This window comes from Sebastes umbrosus, chromosome 12 (assembly GCF_015220745.1).
Source record: "Sebastes umbrosus isolate fSebUmb1 chromosome 12, fSebUmb1.pri, whole genome shotgun sequence".
NCBI lineage: Eukaryota > Metazoa > Chordata > Actinopteri > Perciformes > Sebastidae > Sebastes > Sebastes umbrosus.
The window spans coordinates 19917618-19936057 of record NC_051280.1 but is presented as its reverse complement, the minus strand read 5'-3'; the positions used below and the strand labels follow the sequence as shown (position 1 = coordinate 19936057).

Below are 18440 nucleotides of genomic sequence, written 5' to 3'. Positions count from 1 at the left end.
ACCATCTGTTTGGTCAGATTCATTGTGAGAATCTCAATTTTGTAACGTTATCCTACATGTACATGTTGATGTTACTGCACCAAACTGTGATATGATTTATACGGTTCATTTTATTATCCTATTTTCATGATATTAGTATGGTCATATTTTTGTGACAGCTGTTGGTCATTTCATTATGCAATGGAATTATGTTCCAGGGTATTGTCTATATGCAGTGCCAGGTGTAATCTGTGAGGTCAAAATCAGTCCAGCTTTCAACCAATATGCCTGATTAAAATAAGCATTTCTGTGTGCGTGAAAAAATATGATCTTTTCTGTATTTTTATCGGTCATTACCACACCAAATGTCTTGTCTTTCACTTCAAATCTCACTTGAAAGCAATTAAATTAAGCTCCAAACAACCTAAACTGTCCCAGATCCTAGTTTGCTATAGAGACACTATTAATTGTAGTTTAATTATATAGAGACGCCAATATTCTGCATTTTATCTTGACGCAAACACACACACACGCGCCATCCCACTCATCCCCTGTCACTGCTCATATACCTTCACTGTCTCCATCAGGGCTCTCGTCTCATTTTAGGCATCTTGTTTTTCTACCATTTTTCTAACATATTATATTGTGTTGACGTTCATATTCAGTTATTATTATTCTTTCTCTTACATTCAGAGGTGTGGCGTGTTTTCATAGTATACGCATGGCAGAGGAGAGAAACTAACTAAAACTAAATACACCTCCTCCTCCTCCCTCTACTTTCTCACACAGTCTCCACCATCAGTCTACGTACCGATACTTCATGCCGGTGAGCTTGGCGGTGGACTCCTTGAGGTTGTGGTGGTAGCGGTGGGTGAAGGAGCCCAGGCTGCGAGCTATCAGGGCCACGGTGCGGAAGCGGGCACGGGCCTTGCTGGCTGTGTTGGGGCTGGTGGCGTTCTGCTTGCTATGCTCGCCGTTACGCGGGGCCTTCAGCCCGTGGTCCGTACATGCAAAGGACACCTGCATGGCTGTTGGCAAAGGCCACTAGAGCTGCTCCGAGACAAACAAGGTTTTGTTTGCGTCCTTAACAGTCTTTTTTTTTTCTGTCCGTAGATTTTGTCCTTGTTGTTCTTATGTGAAGTTGAAAGTCAGTGGTCCCGGCCAGTTCTGCCTGGAGCTGCTGAATCTCATATGGAAATCACAGGCAGGAATGACGGGAGCATGAGATTGTTCAGTTTCTTTTGAGGAGAAGAATCTCAAGCTGATGTTACGTCGAGATCGCACATAGCAGCAGTGCAGTCCTGGTCAGTGTGTGAGGAGTGGAGACGGGGATCCTGTGCCGGTCTGACTCCACCTGGATATATGAGAGAGGATGGAGATGGAGATGGAGATGGAGATGGAGGGAGAAAGGGTGAAGGAGAAGAAGCACTGAATGAGACGCTTAAAGAGTCGCCCAATTGAGAAGAGCACTCGATAGCATGTGTTGCAGAGGATTAGAGGGGTGAGGGTTAAAGGTGTTAGGGGACGAGGAAACATGTCCTGCTAAACCAGAATGAAGAAGAAGAAACACCTCTGTAGTTTCTTTTTCCCGCGCTGTTTTCTAACGTCTTGCGCTCACATCTCTAAGCTGCTTCGATGTGGCATATGAAGAATGCCCTAGTTTTTCTTGCATTCCTATCTCATTTTTCTCTTTCTCTTTCTCTGGCTGTCCTGTTCTATCTTCCTCACCTCATCCTATTTAAACTATTGCACACTTTTCCGACTCAAATTGGGTTTCTTGCTCATTTCCGATTAGTCCACTCCTGTTCACAAAGTCTGCCTCTAATTCTTCTTTTAATGCGTTTCTCTTCAGGGTGTCTGGAAGGATTTGTCGGGCTGCCAGGAGGAGTTTTGGGTGTCTGGGGAGTGTTTCTCATCCTCCAACCGCGGCTAAGCCTTTTAGTCAAACACCTGGAGAGAGGAGAGTAACACTGCACCACCACACCGGGCTTTCAACACTGCACACACACACATAATCACAGACACCATCTCGAACTCTGTCACACATCTTAAAAAGAAGGTCATGCTTTCACAGAAAAGCAAACGCTTGCAAATCAACACTCTCTTGCAAACATTTACTTCAACACACAGACAATTAGATCTTTACTGATACAAGTGTTCTTACACACAGCGAGTCGTCAGCGTTCTCTGAGAAACAAGAGATGAGATTCTTGATTGACGTGTGCCGTCCTGCAACTTTGAGAAGGAATCAAGCGTTGTCACACAGCAAGCAGAGGCCCCCAAAGATCCGCATCCCAACAGAAAGCGGGCAGCAGCGTTTCCAGCAGCTGTCCTCAGACCCGGCAAACAGCGTTGTCCCGTCTCCAAAGTCCTTCGAGCAAGTAACACAGCTCTTATGGTCCCTGGCTTTGCAGCAAGAACGCTCTGTTTGATAAAGGGACCCTGGAATGGTAACAGACAAGCGGAGAAGAGGAGGAGGAGGAGGAGGAGGAGGAGGAGAAAGCAGGATGCATGGTACCTCACTTCAGGGAGAAGAGGACAGATGCAGTGAGGAGGCGAGTAGCAGCATGTGCTGAGCATAGAGGGAGAGCGAGCCAGGCGCTGAATGAGGGAGAGAGACACTGTGTGTAGGCTACTGGCTCTGACTGACTGGCTGAAAGAACTGCAGTGTTTTTCACTATGGCGCCACACACTCACAGAGAGAGAGAGAAAGAGAGGAAGAGGTATATTCTGAATGGAAATCGGGTGAGCCAAGGTTGACGTGAGTTTGTGTGTGTGTTTGTTGACTTCAGGCAGGATGTTAAAGTGGCATATGGTGGCTGATCACAGTAACCTACATCTGAACGCCAGAAGCACGCTTCACTTCATCGGTGACGATTTATGAGGCATTACCCCGTTTTTTGTCGTCTGCCATTACAGTGCATGCCCTCTTTACACATCCAGTAACATTTACAATCATGTAATAACTTCCAATCTGAGACAAATAGCATAACAGCAATTCCTGTTTTGTACTGTGAGAAATTACAGGCTATAGTTCATTACAGTCTCAAAGAAGAACCCAGGGAGACCGACGCTGACATCTCAGAGCAGATGTTAAGTGGCACAGTGAAATACAGCATAAACCAGTGTTCAGGCAGCGCAGCGTCTTACTTTCCTCCCCCACTGAGCAGTAATGTGACAATGCAGGATTTCACGGTTCATTGAACATCCGTGAACCTCGAGGCCAGCGCGGTTTTATTTATATCCTTCTGATTGCATTTGATAACAGTGAAAATCTGTTCGGCAGGGCCCCGTCATTTATGATGCCAAAATTGGCTTCTGGGTCAGTAGGGGCGGATTTTTATATATGTTGAGAAACTATATGTTGAATGAGATGAAATGTAATGTATCCGAGTTGAGGTTATACGTTTGTACTGTCTTTTCAGGTGCGTGTAATAATTGAAGACAAATATTCCTTAAAAGGGGTAATCCAGGGATTTGCACTTCCACAAAACTGGAAGACTGACAAGTCACGTTTTTAAAAGAAATGTAAAAATTGAAGCAACAGAGGACGAGATATCCTGACTTTTAGTCCCCAATATGGGTCCAAAAATCCTGGATCCTACATTTCCTATAATGCAACTTGATTGAGTCATTTGTTAAACCCTCCTTGTCTGGAAAATTCTTACGTTTATTAAAGGAATAGGGGTATCACAGGGGTACTTATCCATAGTCAGTGTATGACCTACAGTTAATGACAGTCGGCACGCCCCCAGTTTGGAGAAGCAGGAAGGAGTAAAAGCACGGGAGCAAATCAATGTACTGCTGTGGACGGGGCCGGTAGCAAAACGTATATTAGCCACCTAAAAGAATCAATACCAGTTTAAGTGTACACTAGAATAGTTTTGCTGGTTTACCTTGCAGTTGGACAGCTATACAGTCTATGTTTCCGACGGGGAACTTAAGCCGTTATCTATGCTCTCGCCAAAGCAACCAGCTGTACTGTAGGTCATACACTGACATCAAAACACCCGAACTATCCCTTTAAACTTGAATAACAAATGCTTTCAGTTAAGGATTTGAAGTCTCATAGCCCAACCTGACATCATCAGGGTTATTTTACAGACTTTGGAAAGCTCCCTCCAGAGCCACAAAAGACATTATACAACTAAACAACTGTTTTCGCAGGCCCAGATGCTCTCCCATTGACAAGTAAACTGATGTTGATGTGTAAAAGTGCACCTTTAAATCACACAACCTTTTGAAAAAAAGCTAAAAAAGAACTGCACACTGTGCTGCCATTATCTCTACATCTTCTACAGCCTCCTCGCCTGCAGGCAAACCTTGTTTTGGCTTGATCATATTCTGCAACGCTCTGGAGAGGTAACTGCGCAGTTGGATAAAGTTGCAAACATCCCTCTAATGTCACCAGCACCTCCAAGGCTACATTTTTCCTCCCTGTCGATCCCATTTAAAAGTGTGTCAGTCAAAAGCGTCAACTAGAACTGTTACACTCTCGGCTGAAATCCCCAACGGGCGATAACGCCGTTACCCTGAGGCAAACCACTCTGCTTTAATTGCTCCAGTAAGAACCTATAATTGAGTTCTGAAACTCTGTTGCTAAGACACAAACCTCCATATGGCGAATACGCACATTTTGAAATAGATGAGCCATGACGCTGCACTGAGGAGTCTGATAAATACCTCTAACATAACCTTGGATTTCCCACAGTGTGAGCATCTGTCAGCTTGATAGCACTCCAACATGCTGCATCATCTATCTATGCAGTGATTTTCTTTCCCTACAATAGCCACTCTCTGCAACATTACATTCATGTCCCACAATTACAGCTCTCTAAACAGTCTGCTGCTGAACAGATGAAAGATTTTAGTGCTGCACATGTTATCCTCGTGTTCAAAAGGCTACAGTATGCCATGTCTAATAGGTAGTTGTCCTTATCAGCACTAACCTCCTGTTGCGTAAATGAGAGATGATAAGGGGGAGAACCTTTCCAAGCTGCCTGTGACGTCACTGCTGCAGCAGTCCCAATCTCTTTTCTTTCTATGTATTTTCCTCTGCATTCACTCAAATCTTCTGTCCGTCTCTCATCCCCCCCTCTCCCATCTGTCCTCGCTAAAATCTCAATTTAACACAGCACACTCCCTCTCTCCAATTCCATAGTCTTTCCCCCCTATACTGCAGATTAGACCGGCAGCGCAAGTGATTGGGATTCACAGCGCGTGCAACACCACAGAGGAAGAATTGGTAGTTTAATCTGCCCTAATAGGGTGGTACCAACTCTGTGCAGACACAATGGTCACAGTTATTAAGTGCTACAGATTTCACTCCAGGCCAGCAAACATGCATGAAATATTGATGAAGAAGCTTGACTCTAAATCCGATAGGAAGGGACAAGAAGGATGCAACTTCATCATCACCATCCTTCACCAAGAGCACAAATCTTTTCATCTACTTTGACTATCATGTCATCCTCATCATCACCCACTATTCCCATTATGACATTTCCCATCATCAGCATCATTATTAACTTCTTCTGCCATGACCTCATCTCAGTTTTTGAAACCACTGGTGACACTGATGAATGCTGACATCTGTATTGTAAAAGCAAGTGACCTTATGCGTCTGCCCAGCAGGCATGTGGCTTCATAGCGGGGATATTGAATGACAGAGGGAAGCGGATGCAGATTTATTTATTCTCTAATGGTGAAGCACTCAGTGGTCCATAGATTTAGTATTGATGAAATGTTTATGTACCTGCAGAATTTAAATTTTTCAGCAATAAATGTAGTCAATTGAAACAATAAATTCCTCAATGTGTGTGCTATATTGCCCAAAAAAGCTGAGTTCTCCTGCTCAAGGAGCCGAACCAGCAGTGCCTATATATGTACCAGGATGCATTGCAGCCACAAACTCAGCTTTCTCGTTAGGGTTGTCAACTATCTGGTATTAAAGGGACTATTTGTAACTTTCAGAAATGCTTCTTAACAGCGACACCTGTGGCCGTGAAATCAACGAAAGTCAGCGCTTGCTCGCTCTAAATATACCTGAACGAGCATCGCTCAGAACAGTGAGGCGACACACGTCAGCTAAAACCACAATATCACTCTATATTTCAGCTGCTTGGCAGTAATGTTAGCTGACCAGACGAAGGTCTCTCCATGAACATGATTTAGATCTGATCCTAGTGTTGGCTTTTCCTGCCTAAGTGCAGGCTGAAGCAGCGGAGCTCTGCAGCGTGTCTCCTCTGCTCTCTCCGCCCGCAGCCGGAGAGAGCAGAGGAGACACCGGCACCCGGTCCCTTTAAAGGGACAAATAGTCCCTTTACAGTTACAAAAGTCCCTTTACAGTTACAAAATAAATAAATAAATAGTTTGACATTTTGGGAAATTAAAGTTAGATGATAACATTGATACCACTCTCCTGTCTGTGTGCTAATTTGAAGCTAGAGCTAGCAGGCAATTAGCTTAGCTAAGCATAACGACCGTAACTAGGGAGCTAACGTTAGCTTAGCTCTGTCCGAACAGAACAAATGTAAAGACAACGACCCATGTAAAACCTCAACTCGTCACTCTTAACACATTTTGCATAAACATACAACAGTAGCTATGTTCAATGGTATATAAAGATAGTGGAGTGATGTCTAACCTTACCTGGGCAGAGAATGAAGTTGGCAAGGTCTGATGATGTCATTCTGCATAATAATGAGCCGTGTGCTTGGAGAGTGTATTTTTGGAGTAATGGGCCTAGAGAACAATTTTCTATTTTTATATTATATATAACTGGATAACTTGCACAACGGGCTTTGAGTCCAATGGGACATTTTTCTGACTATTAGGCTCTTGGAATAATGGACCAATGGGAACAATTGGCAGTTCCCACACTGGCTAATTTCTGCTTGACTGTCCAAAGGCCAAGTCATTTGTTTTTATCCATAGTCACAAAAATGTAAGAAAAAAAAAAAAAACAGCAAGAAATTCATATCCCTTTAATTCCTTGGCTTTTGGCTCGTGCATGAGAATTGACTATTTTAATCCTTTTCCCTTTCCTATTGGTCTTAACGCTTTTATTATTTTAATGTCCTGTTGGTTTTAAGTTGGTCTTAGTGTTTTATCATATTGTTTTTATGTTTTTTATGTATAATTGTACAGCACTTTGGTCAACGTTTGTTGTTTTTAAATATAGTTTATAAATAAATTTGGATTGGATTGGATTGGATATCCCAACCAATTATGATATGGTCTAGCACAGGGGTACCCAAAGTCCCAGTGGTCTTTGTATATAGGTTCCAGGGGGTCCCCAGCAAAAAGGGGAATCATTTATTTTCAGTAACATAGTGACATAATGTGTGACTGTTTTGGTCATGGGTTTCAAATACTTTATGTAATAAAACATCTAAAAGCAAACAGCCTATCAGATGGTGGATCCTGGGACAAAATCTTATCAAATGGGGTCTAATTTGTGTACGATTTTGGGGTCTTTGACATGAAAAAGTTTAGGAGCCACTGGTCTCCCTTACAAAAAAGAAGTTTATTCAGTTGTGCAATTAGTATACTTCTTTTAAACTCATAATAATAGAGTATGCTTTCAGTTTACTTTTTATGTACTTATCCGAGATATACTTAATTAACAAAATTATACTTAAGTATACTTGGCTGATACTGACAAGTATACAGAAATGTCTAAGTGTACTTGGCAGGTATACAGAAAAGTCAAAGTATACTTGGCTTATACTGAAAAGTTTACAGAAGTATAAGTATATTTGACTAAGTACTATAAGTTAATTTAAAGAAAATTTACAAGTATATTAAAAGATATTAAACTAATAGTTTACTGAGAGTATACTTTCATTAACTGAAAAGTGGGTTACAAGTATAAAACTAGTAAACTAACAGTATAAATTCACTTGTTTTATAGTTCATATTATAGTTGCAGTACAAAATACAACTTGGATGTAAACTTGTTGTGTACTTAAAGTTTACTACTCCTAAAAAAAGCATACTTAAAAGTATACTTTTATGAACTAAAAAGTGAGCCAATTTAGTCCCAGGGACTATTAAAGTAGTACACTTACAAGTATACTACTAGTACATTGATATTAGTATACTTATTACATAAAGTATACTTGGGATTATACTTGAACTATACTTTTTTTATTTCATAAAATAAACTTGAAGTATACTTCTTTTTTGTAAGGGCTAGCAGGTAATTAACCCCTGTAACCACAACTTGTGGTTTTTACACTTTGTTTTTTAGATGAAACAATTAATATTATAAATATTACACATTCATTAGAAAATATTGAGAGGTGCAGTTAGCAGATTTCTTTTGGTAACTTATTTGAGCTGTTTCCCCGCTCCCATGGCTTCTTGTCTTTACGCTAAATTAAGCTTCTTATTTAGCCTACCAGCATGAACAAATTATGATTCCTCTCATCTAACTCTCTGCAAGAAAAAAGTGTATTTTCTTAAATGCCAATATATTCTTTAAACAAGTCACTTCTTTGTTTATAGATGCCAATTAACACATTGAAAAATAATAATTTCATGCTTGATGTTACATTCAGTCAAGGTAGAATCTGCCTGTCGCAGTCTTATTTTTGAATTATTATTCTTTACACATCCACAATTATATCTGTTATTAGGTAGAAAGAAGATTTGGTATCATACAATACTGTGAGTGTGAACCCTGAAAGAGAAAAAGATTGCACTAATTTACCATCCATCCCACATCCTGAAAATGATCACGTTGCAGAAACTGTCAACAAAAAAAAGGAGGTAATTTCCTATAATGATCTTTATATGATCATCACTGCTGAAAGCTCACTTTCTTTCTGCTATGACAATCAACTCGAACATTAGCCCTACACTTCATTACTTATTCAAATCCTCAGTCTTTCCACGGTACTGAAACCTGCTGAAGCCACTGATGACACAGCAGCATGTCTGATGGTGGCCTCATGTGCCTTGCACGTCGAGTCTAATTGCGGATGGGAATTAGTGCTGGGTCTCGCTGTGCTAAGAAGGACTCTTTCTTATCAGGAGATGATGAAAGCATTAGTTATTTAACAGGACAGGGACCCCGCTGAGCAGAGTTAAACTGTAATCCTCACTCCCAGTGGTTTAGAAATGACACAAATTGGAGTAAATTGACAAACAGGCTGCTGTTTACCCTGACTGGGCTGAAACTAAATTCACATTTACCCCTTGAACAGACCAAAAGACGTTCATTCAGCAGAACCAACAAGCCAAAATGACACTCTTTATCACTATATCAGCAGCATGGCCTGAATTTATGGTATTTATCTAGTCATAGATAAATGCCATTTATTAGCAGCGTTCAGTTTTTATGCACCAAATATTTGAAACAAGCTCCCAGAAAACTGCAGGACCGCTACAACTCTGAGTTCTTTTAAAACAAAGCTTAAAACTTTCCTGTTTGCTGCTGCCTCTTATTAAACCAGATAATGATCTTATACTGCACTAGTGCTTTTACTCTTGTGTTATACTCTATTTTAGCTTCTGTCCTAGCTTTTATTTTTAGCTTGTTTTTATTTTTTATTTTCTAATCTTTAATGTTTTTATAACTGTTTTAATTATGTCTTAATGTTCTTTTGCACTTTGTCGCAATGTTCTTGAATGTGTATGTAAAGCACTTTGAATTGCCCTGTTGCTGAAATGTGCTATACAAATAAAGCTGCCTTGCCTTGCCTTGCCTTATCTGAATGTACTGAACCTATTAAGAGCATGCATCCTCATGCATCTTCAGATATCCTACCTGTACACCATGCTGGCTTTAGGTTGGACCGATGCCTGAAAGAAATGCACATGAAGAAAATCCTCCAATCCCTTCTGCTCTCGAGGTCTGCAGGCTTCGAAGCTTCCTGGAAGGCAGCTGGTGGGGCTTGAGGGGTGCACCCTGGTTCCTGCCCCCAGCCTCTGCTGGATAGAACTGGGGAAGCGATCCAGCCTAGGCCCCCCTCTCTGCCTGGGCACGGGGACCTCAGTACAGGCTGCCTTGAGATACATCTTTGGATAAACCTCGTCTCCCACAGGGCTGTTGGGACACTTTCTTTAGTTAGCAAATCCTTTTCAATATATTTAGTCATCGTGTGTGTGGAGAGAATGTGGCCTAAAAACATCTCCATGTAAGTACAATGCAATGCTGGTCATGCGGGACCACAGAGTTTTTTGTCTACTAGGGCCAACAGGGTGATTTAGAGTAATACCCTGACACATTTTCCACAGATATATCAAACAAAGCATAGACAAAGCAAAGACAGCCGGACAAACAGACACACGCATCGAATTAACACACTAACAGCATCTCACATCTCTGTGTGCCATACCTGTGATGTCAACTTTATTCTTAGATGATTGACAGATTAAAAGACAAAGGCGGCTTTTGTTTGAGCTCTTGGTGGCTTCGGGGAGAGAAGCCTGCTTGTCTGTATAAGTATAAGCCCCAACAAAGCCAGGGGGGGATATTTCTGTCAACTTGTTCTCGTCAGAAATATGTTCTTGATATATCTGTTGTAGCCTACAGCCAATTCAAATTGCAGTTGAAAGCAAAGACTGATCCATCTAGTCTGCTTTTCCTTATAGCAAATACTTACATGGTGACAGAAACAGAAATACAGCCAGGTATGTGAACATGTTTATTGATTGTGAATACACAGATACCAGGATCCTTTCTTAGAGGAGACTTCACATATGAAAAGAAAACGTAATGTGTAGCCTATACTACCACCAACACAATGAGCCAGGTAACGAGTAATAAGAATACACTGAGTATCCAACTGACCACACATGTTGGGAGTTGTAAATATCCCCAGTATTAAATGACTTTTGCTATGTATTTTAGACATTAAAATGAGACACATCACTTTTGAAAAAAGAGATGGCACACTCGTCCTCTTTTGCTGGCTTATTTGGTCTGATATGACCAGTAGCTTATAGTAGCTAATGTTATAATGTCGCTGTGTAACATTACTTGATCAGATCACAGATTTTATGATCCTACTTTATTTGTGCTACTGTTAAGCTATGATCTCATAGATCTGCAAGTTTGAGCATTTTAGCAGATTAAAATCAAGGCTTTCTATGAATATGAATTGTTCTATTTTATCTGCTAAACAAATCTCTTATTGATAGATTATGTCATTGCTGTCACTTATGTTATAATGGTGTTTTCATGTAACAGTATGTCCTGTTATTTCCCTGAGCTCTTTGTGCTCCTCACTTAAAGCAGCAGTGGGTAGAAATGGAGCAAATATGATTTAAAAAAGTTATTTCTATAAAACGGTCACTATATCCTGACAGTAGAGTATGAGACAGGTAATCTGAAAAAAAAAAATCATGTGCCTCTGTGTCCTCCGGTGCTCCTAATGGTATACGCATGATTTCACAGACTGGAGGAAAACAACCAATCATAGCCGAGCTGGAGCCTGCCGTCTCTGAGCAACTGTCAATCACTTGCGAACTCCGATCAAACGGTCAAACTAGGCAGCGCTGATCAAATATCAATCAATATTCTGTTTCTGTAATGCCTATTTCTCACCTCAAATGTTTTCACAAACATCTTGTAGTGTACTGTCTAGCTTTCTAAGACCAGGTTTTATTGCTGTACTTTAAACAGTAAAACATCAAACACATCCATTGACTTTATTAACCCCACATGACTTAGTTTTGGTAACTTTTGTTGTTTTGTTTGTGTACTACTGTGACTGTTTTTTATCATTTGTCTGCATGATTTGAGAGTGAGGGATTGGTAGAGGTGATTAATGATCCCAAAATGTAAATATATTAGTATAAAGAACATAAAATATATTGATATAAAGAGCCTAAAGCAAAGTAGTATATCTTACATATAAAGTTACATATGAGTACCCTCTTCTGTCTTGGTCAGTTGCAGCTGCCTGCGCTCTAGTGGACAGAGAGGATACAGCAGCCAGATCCAAGGAAACATTCAGTTATACTTTCTCATACAGTATCAAGCCGGAAGAGTCTTTGTGAGTTGGTACATTTTATACTTTGCTCATCCAGAAAAGGAACACACAGCGTTGCAGAAACAATCATGAAGATGGAAGAGGATGCATGTACCCACACACACACACACACACACACACACACATCAACCAACCAACCAACAGGAACACACATCACTCATTCACGAGCATATGGGCTGAAAATGGAGATAAGATGTTGCATGAATGTGGAGGAGCTGAGAGCACCTCTGTGTGTCTGCTGTGTCCTCCCACTCAGTGTGCAATGTGAGAGCATTTAGTCTATTTCAGTCCCTGGATATGTGAGGTCTTTTCTTCACTGTTCCCTCCAAGACCATAGTGACTCATCCACACTTGTACACAATCTGACTCCTGGAGGCAGCAAGGCGACGCTTGCTAGAAAAATCAGACCCTCATAGTGGAAGCCACTGTGGTCGATCACATGCAAATGCCTTCACTTACTCTCAAAAGGTCGACATTACTGTGTGACCCTTGGTGTGCACTAAACATTTATCTGTAGTCATATCTTCCTTGTGTTCTCTAATTTAGCTTATTGATTTGCTTAATGTTATTTTGTTTTTGCTCAAACTTGTCTTGAAGCTATCATAAAATACCACCATTAAATTGGTTAAATTGTAGAGCTGTTGTCAACTATTAAATTAATCGGCAACTTTGATAATGGATTATTTGGTTTGACTAGATTTTTAAGAAAAAAAAAGTAAAAAGTCTCTGATTCCAGCTTCTTAAATGTGAATATTTTCTGGTTTCTTTACTCCTCTTTGACAGTAAACTGAATATATTTGAGTTTTGGACAAAATAAGACATATGAGGAAGTCATCTTGGGCTTTGGGAAACACTGATCGTCATTTTTCACCATTTTCTGACATTTTATAGATCAAATCACTAATCGATTAATCGAGAAAATAATCGTCAGATTAATGAAAATGAAAATGATCATTAGTAGCAGCCCTATTAAATTGTGAAGGCTTAGTAGACTTAAAAGAAAGATCTTAAAGATAATAAAGAAAGATAATATCCTGCTCATGTTGTTTTTGTGAGGGATCCCGAGCGAAGAAAATGACCTTTAGTTGTCACAAAAAAAAGAAAAAGCAGGGCAATGACAGCTGGAAAAACGGGTTTTCATTTTCTGGTAAATACAAGGGTATTTCCTTATTGGAGTGGTATATTAAGGTGATCTGTGGAACAGGTGATCAAGTACAGGACAGAAGAGATTCAGAAGATGAAGACTTCAATGGCAACCTTGGCTTTATGCCTCGTCCTCCTCCTGCCTGTGGACGCTCTCAGCACTCCTGAAGCTCCTCAACCCATGACAATGATGAAAATGATGAAAATGATGAAAATGATGGAGGCCAGAATGACCAAGACTGAAATGAAGATGGAGTACATGGAGAAAGAGATGATGGGTAAGAACAGTTAGACTTTTCCCACCCTTTCATTTCATGTTTTTTTTTTCATGTTTCAACACAGTGTTGTCATCACCTGGTAATTCATATAATGCATTACTTTAGTGCTGCTGGAAACCTTGTTTTATTCAACTTTATGTAATCAGGTGGTCTCGTTGACATTGAGCTCACTTTTTCCAAGAGAGACCTGTTGAGAACAAAAACATTTCTAATCAGACAATCGACACAAAATACTGTAAGGCCAGACGCTTTCCATACAGAAAGCCCAGTTTGATTTTAAATTACTGGGTCAAATGTTAAATATTAATCTTAAATGACAGACTTGCTATCAAGTCAAATTCCAAAGTCAGCAAGACTGATACGGGTACCATTTAATGTTTTAATGGCAGGATAGTCTAAGACACTGTTGGAAATGGAGAATACCATGCACTTGGTCTTATCTGCATTTTAAACAAGTCTATGATTAAGAAGTGATAACTGGAAATCATCAAAGGCAGACTGAAGCTGAGTCCGATCCTGGGTTGGGGTGAAGCCTGAGGATTATAAAATGTTATCATTTGCATAACGTTGAAGAACAGACAAGGAAGAATAGTGTTATTTGAGTGGTCGGAAGACTAGAAAAGCACTATATAAATGCAAGTCCATTTACCATTTTACCATTTATGTTTATTAAACAAATTTGTTGAATGCTCGATTCTGATTGGTCAATTACGGCGTTCTATGGTTTGTTATTTCTTTATAGCAACTATCTCTATGTATAACAGACTGTTGCTATGGATGCAGTTCTGATCTTGGACTTTAGAGGACCATTTTTGTGTCAAATTATTAATTTCTTGAGTAAGTAGCAGGATATCCCTTACATAATGTAAAAAGTAATAGGACCAAGAATAGACCCCTGTGGCACCCCATTACTGATTATTATATTCATGCTTTAGTTAAATATTAGCAATATAAGTATACTGATGAATGCTTAAGACTTGAAACTTGACTCGGACTTGCAAAAAAATGACTTGTGAGCATCGCTGCTTTTTATTTCACGAAAGTATACTTTATATACTTTTACTTATAGTACTTAGCCAATGATTTATGTGTTACATAAAGAGACTCACTCCTTTTTAATTGACTTGATGATTTGTGATGAGATTTAAAAAAATAAATAAAATGTGTTGTCCTTGCATGCCTCTACGGTGAACGGATAATCCAAAAACTTGATGAATTGAAGTACATTCATATCAAAATATCCTTTTACACACTTTAATAGGCTACTCTATCAAAAAGTAAGCACAACTACAAGCCAAGTATTATTTTCAGTAGGCCTATAAGGCAAGAATACTTGATTATACTTTTTCTCAAGTATATCTTGATCAAAAGATTGAACAAGTAGGCCTTTAAGCCAAATATACTTATACTTTTCTGTATACTTGTCAGTTTAAGCTAGGTGTACTTAGACTTTTAAGTATACTTGTCAGTATGAGCCAAGTATACTTAAGTATACTTTTGTTAAGTATATCTCTGATAAGTACATATAAAGTAAACTGAAAGTATACTCCCTTATTTTAAGTTCAAAATAAGTATACTAAAAGCACACTTGAATAAACTTAATTTGGTGAGGGTACTGCTTTTTAGGTCCTGCCTCAAAATAAATAACCTTGCAACCAGCCTACTAATACCAGTTTTTATCACAGTCATTTAATTCAACAATCAAAAATACATTGATTTTACACTATTAACTCTACATGATCTATTGTTTGAGGACCCAAATAATTTATCAGTTGTCCATGTGATTTAATTTGGGAGGAGGTTCATTTATTGGGGTATGCATGACATCACTTTAGCGCTACAATTTAGAAAAACCCTGTAGTGATTCATTAATGAAATCATCCTTGAATGTAAGCATATAGGACTCCGTACCCTCTGTTTCCCTTTCTCAGTTGTGACTGCCTGCCCTCTTGTGGACAGAGAAGATACAGCAGTCGTATCCAAGGAAACACTCAGTTTTACATCAGCATATTAGGCCTGAACAGTCTAAAGTCTTATTAAGTTATATTTATAGATTATTATATAGTCAGAAAAGAAACACGCAGCCTTTCATAAACAATCATGTAGATGGAAGTGGATGCATGTACCCACATCACTCATTCAAAGGCCTAAGCGTACAAGCATATAGGCTGAAAATGAAGATAAGATGTTGCATGAATGTGGGGGAGCTGAGAGCACCTCTGTGTGTCTGCTCTGTCCTCCCACTCAGTGTGCAATGTGAGAGCATTTAGTCTATTTCAGTCCCTGGATATGTGAGGTCTTTTCTTCACTGTTCCCTCCAAGACCATAGTGACTCATCCACACTTGTACACAATCTGACTCCTGGAGGCAGCAAGGCGACACTGCTAGAAAAATCAGACCCTCAAAGTGGAAGCCACTGCAGTCGATCACATGCAAATGCCTTCACTTACTCTCAAAAAGAACATCATCTGTTTCGTTGTTTATAGCAAATTATGTTCCTGAATCATGTACTGTCTTATCTTCTTATATTATTATTGTTTTATATCTTGTTTTTCAGTTATCTTAGGGCTACCATAAAGCGGCACCATTAAAGTTATAAATTAATAAATGCTAAAGTTCAGAGAACAATATTTAAAGAAAACCTCCTCTTCATATTGTTATTCTATATTAAGTGGTAATACAAGAGTATGTTTGTTCCGGTCCATCAGAGCAGAAGAAAATAGCATTTAGTTTACTGGTAAATTCAAGGGTATATCCAGAGCATAATGGAGTCAGCTGATCAAGACTAACAGAAGTAATTGAATGATAACTCCTTGTTTTCATGTCACCTCTCAAGGTAAGCGTGTGGCATTTGGAGCAGCTATCGGCGATGTTGGAGATGTTGGACCTTTTCCCGATGAAGTCACCCTGACCTACACTACGGTCTTCTCAAACACAGGCGCATACAACCCTGCATCTGGTAAACTTACCATAATGACGTGTATTCATAAGGTTCCATTTGGTAAATAAAAACTGTCTTTGACTCTGGATGAAATGTAACTCTCTCTGTAGGTATTTTCACCGCTCCAGTCAAAGGAGTCTACTACTTCAGCTTCTCTGGCCATAATCGTTCAACTAGACCAATGGGGCTGCGGCTGATGAAGAATGGAATGCAGATGGTTTCTGTGTACAACCATCCAGCTGGAGACCGCTTCAACACGGCAACCAATGGCATTACCCTACAGCTTGAAGTGGGAGACCAGGTGTACATGAGACTCCTGGCAAACACCTGGATCATTGATAATGTCAATAGCGACAGCACCTTCATTGGCCATTTGTTATTCCCTATGTAAGTGAAAGGAGAATGCAGTGGTTGCTATCTAAACTGATAAAACTAAGTTCCAACATTCCCTTTAATTTTAGCTTTGATTATGGTGCCTTCAAATGGGGTCGTGTTTACCGTGTTCACAAGAAGAGTCCATATGAACGCCCCCCTCTTTATTCACGACCTCGTAAGTGGAAAGTTTCTAAAAACTCAGAGTTCACGAGTTGCGACGTGGCGGAGGCCGTGGAAGTTCAATATATTTTAATTTTAGTCCTACATTGTTTTTCTTCGTCATTTTATAATAAGGAAAATATTGATATTCCCAACTGACTAATCTGTTTCCTCTGTCATTACGCCTTTGCATTTACTGCATTATGTTACCAACTTGCTAGCTTGCTAAATTGTTAGCCTCTGTGGCTTCTAGATGCCGACAGTAACGTTAATATTGCCGTTGCTTAACAGCGCCAACCATTATGTGTACACGACTTCCCATGTTGTAAACACAAGCTCACGAGTTTCATTTGAAGGCACCAATAGTCTCCAACAATTCCAGACAAAGATGTCTGGTTGCATGTTTGATGTTGAAACTGTATACTCATTGATGTTTGCTTTTATGAAGTGCTTTTATTAATAAAGTTACTCCAGCCTGAACAAATGCTGCCATCATTTAGAAAACACAAAAAGCAAACGGCTTTGGGATGTGATATTGGTGTAAGCCTTAAAATTGAACTTCTAAAAGAAAGCACAAAGCAATACACAGATTCAAAAGTATATATAGTATAGGCCTACAGTCAGACATGAAGGTTTGCTAACGTTATGGGTTTCATTTTGCAAGACACCGGTAGATTGATTATGTAGTATTAGCCAATATTTTATTAGCATTCAGTTAGCATGACATTAGCTAGCTTATCTTTGTTCGGATGATTGTGTAGTTGACACTTGGCTTGTAGACCTGAAGGTCATATACCTAACCGTTTGTAAATTGGACATCGTCCTCCAAAGATTTACATTTGTTGAACTGCTGACAGGTGTAGGGGCTAACTAACGCCAAAACACAACAGTGACCGTAATGGGTGGCAATCTGTCAAGGTCCTCGCAATTCGTAAGGATCGATATCATTAGCTCACACTAGGTTATAGGCTACTCTATCAAAAACCAAGCACAACTACAAGCCAGTATACCTTTCTGTAGGCCTATAAGACAAGAATACTTATTTATACTTTTCTTAAGTATATCTCGATCAACAGATTAAGTACAAGTAGGCCTTTAAGCCAAATATACTTAGACTTTTCTGTATACTTGTCAGTATGAGCCAAGTATACTTAGACTTTTCTATATACTTGTCAGTATGAGCCAAGTCTACTTAGACGTTTCTGTATAGGCCTACTTGTTAGTAGAGTCAAGTGTACTTATGTATACTATTGTTAAGTATATCCCTGATAAGTACATAAAAGGTAAACTGAAAGCATACTCTCTTATTTTAAGTTTAAAAGAAGTATACTAATAGCACACTTTAATAAACTTCTTATTAGTAGACTGTTGCAAGGTGAGGTGCAGGAGAGCAAGGTGAAAAGTCACGAAGAGAAATCATCACACTGGCAGGTAAGTATGCTTGAAAAATAAGGCAGACTTTTATTTTCAGTCTGTAAAAATTCCATCAAACAAAGGAAAAAACACATGGAGGGAAAATCATCCTCTGCATTCAGTTACACTGCTCACCACATGCCTGGT

At 39.5% G+C, this 18440-nt stretch overlaps 2 protein-coding genes across 5 annotated transcripts in view; one reads left to right on the top strand and one right to left on the bottom strand.

Moving 5' to 3' along the window:
- Window positions 1-10041, bottom strand: part of kcnab1b (potassium voltage-gated channel, shaker-related subfamily, beta member 1 b) — a 41502-nt gene extending 31461 nt beyond the window's left edge. The window contains exons 1-2 of one of the 4 annotated variants that reach the window (XM_037788242.1): window positions 9755-9876; window positions 791-1333 (exon numbers count right to left, since the gene is read on the bottom strand). In XM_037788242.1, coding sequence (XP_037644170.1) covers window positions 791-1005 — 215 coding nt within the window. In that variant the 5' untranslated portion in view covers window positions 1006-1333; window positions 9755-9876. Of the gene's footprint in view, window positions 1-790; window positions 1334-2143; window positions 3139-9754 lie in introns of those variants that run through there. The other 3 variants (XM_037788240.1, XM_037788241.1, XM_037788239.1) reach the window with 3 other exon arrangements.
- Window positions 10042-13195: 3154 nt separating this feature from the next.
- Window positions 13196-16851, top strand: LOC119497939 (complement C1q-like protein 4). Its single transcript, XM_037786378.1, has 3 exons — window positions 13196-13405; window positions 16242-16364; window positions 16457-16851. Exons 1-3 carry the CDS (start codon window positions 13222-13224, stop codon window positions 16735-16737), a joined length of 588 nt encoding a protein of 195 aa, XP_037642306.1. The 5' UTR covers window positions 13196-13221; the 3' UTR covers window positions 16738-16851.
- Window positions 16852-18440: the final 1589 nt, after the last annotated feature.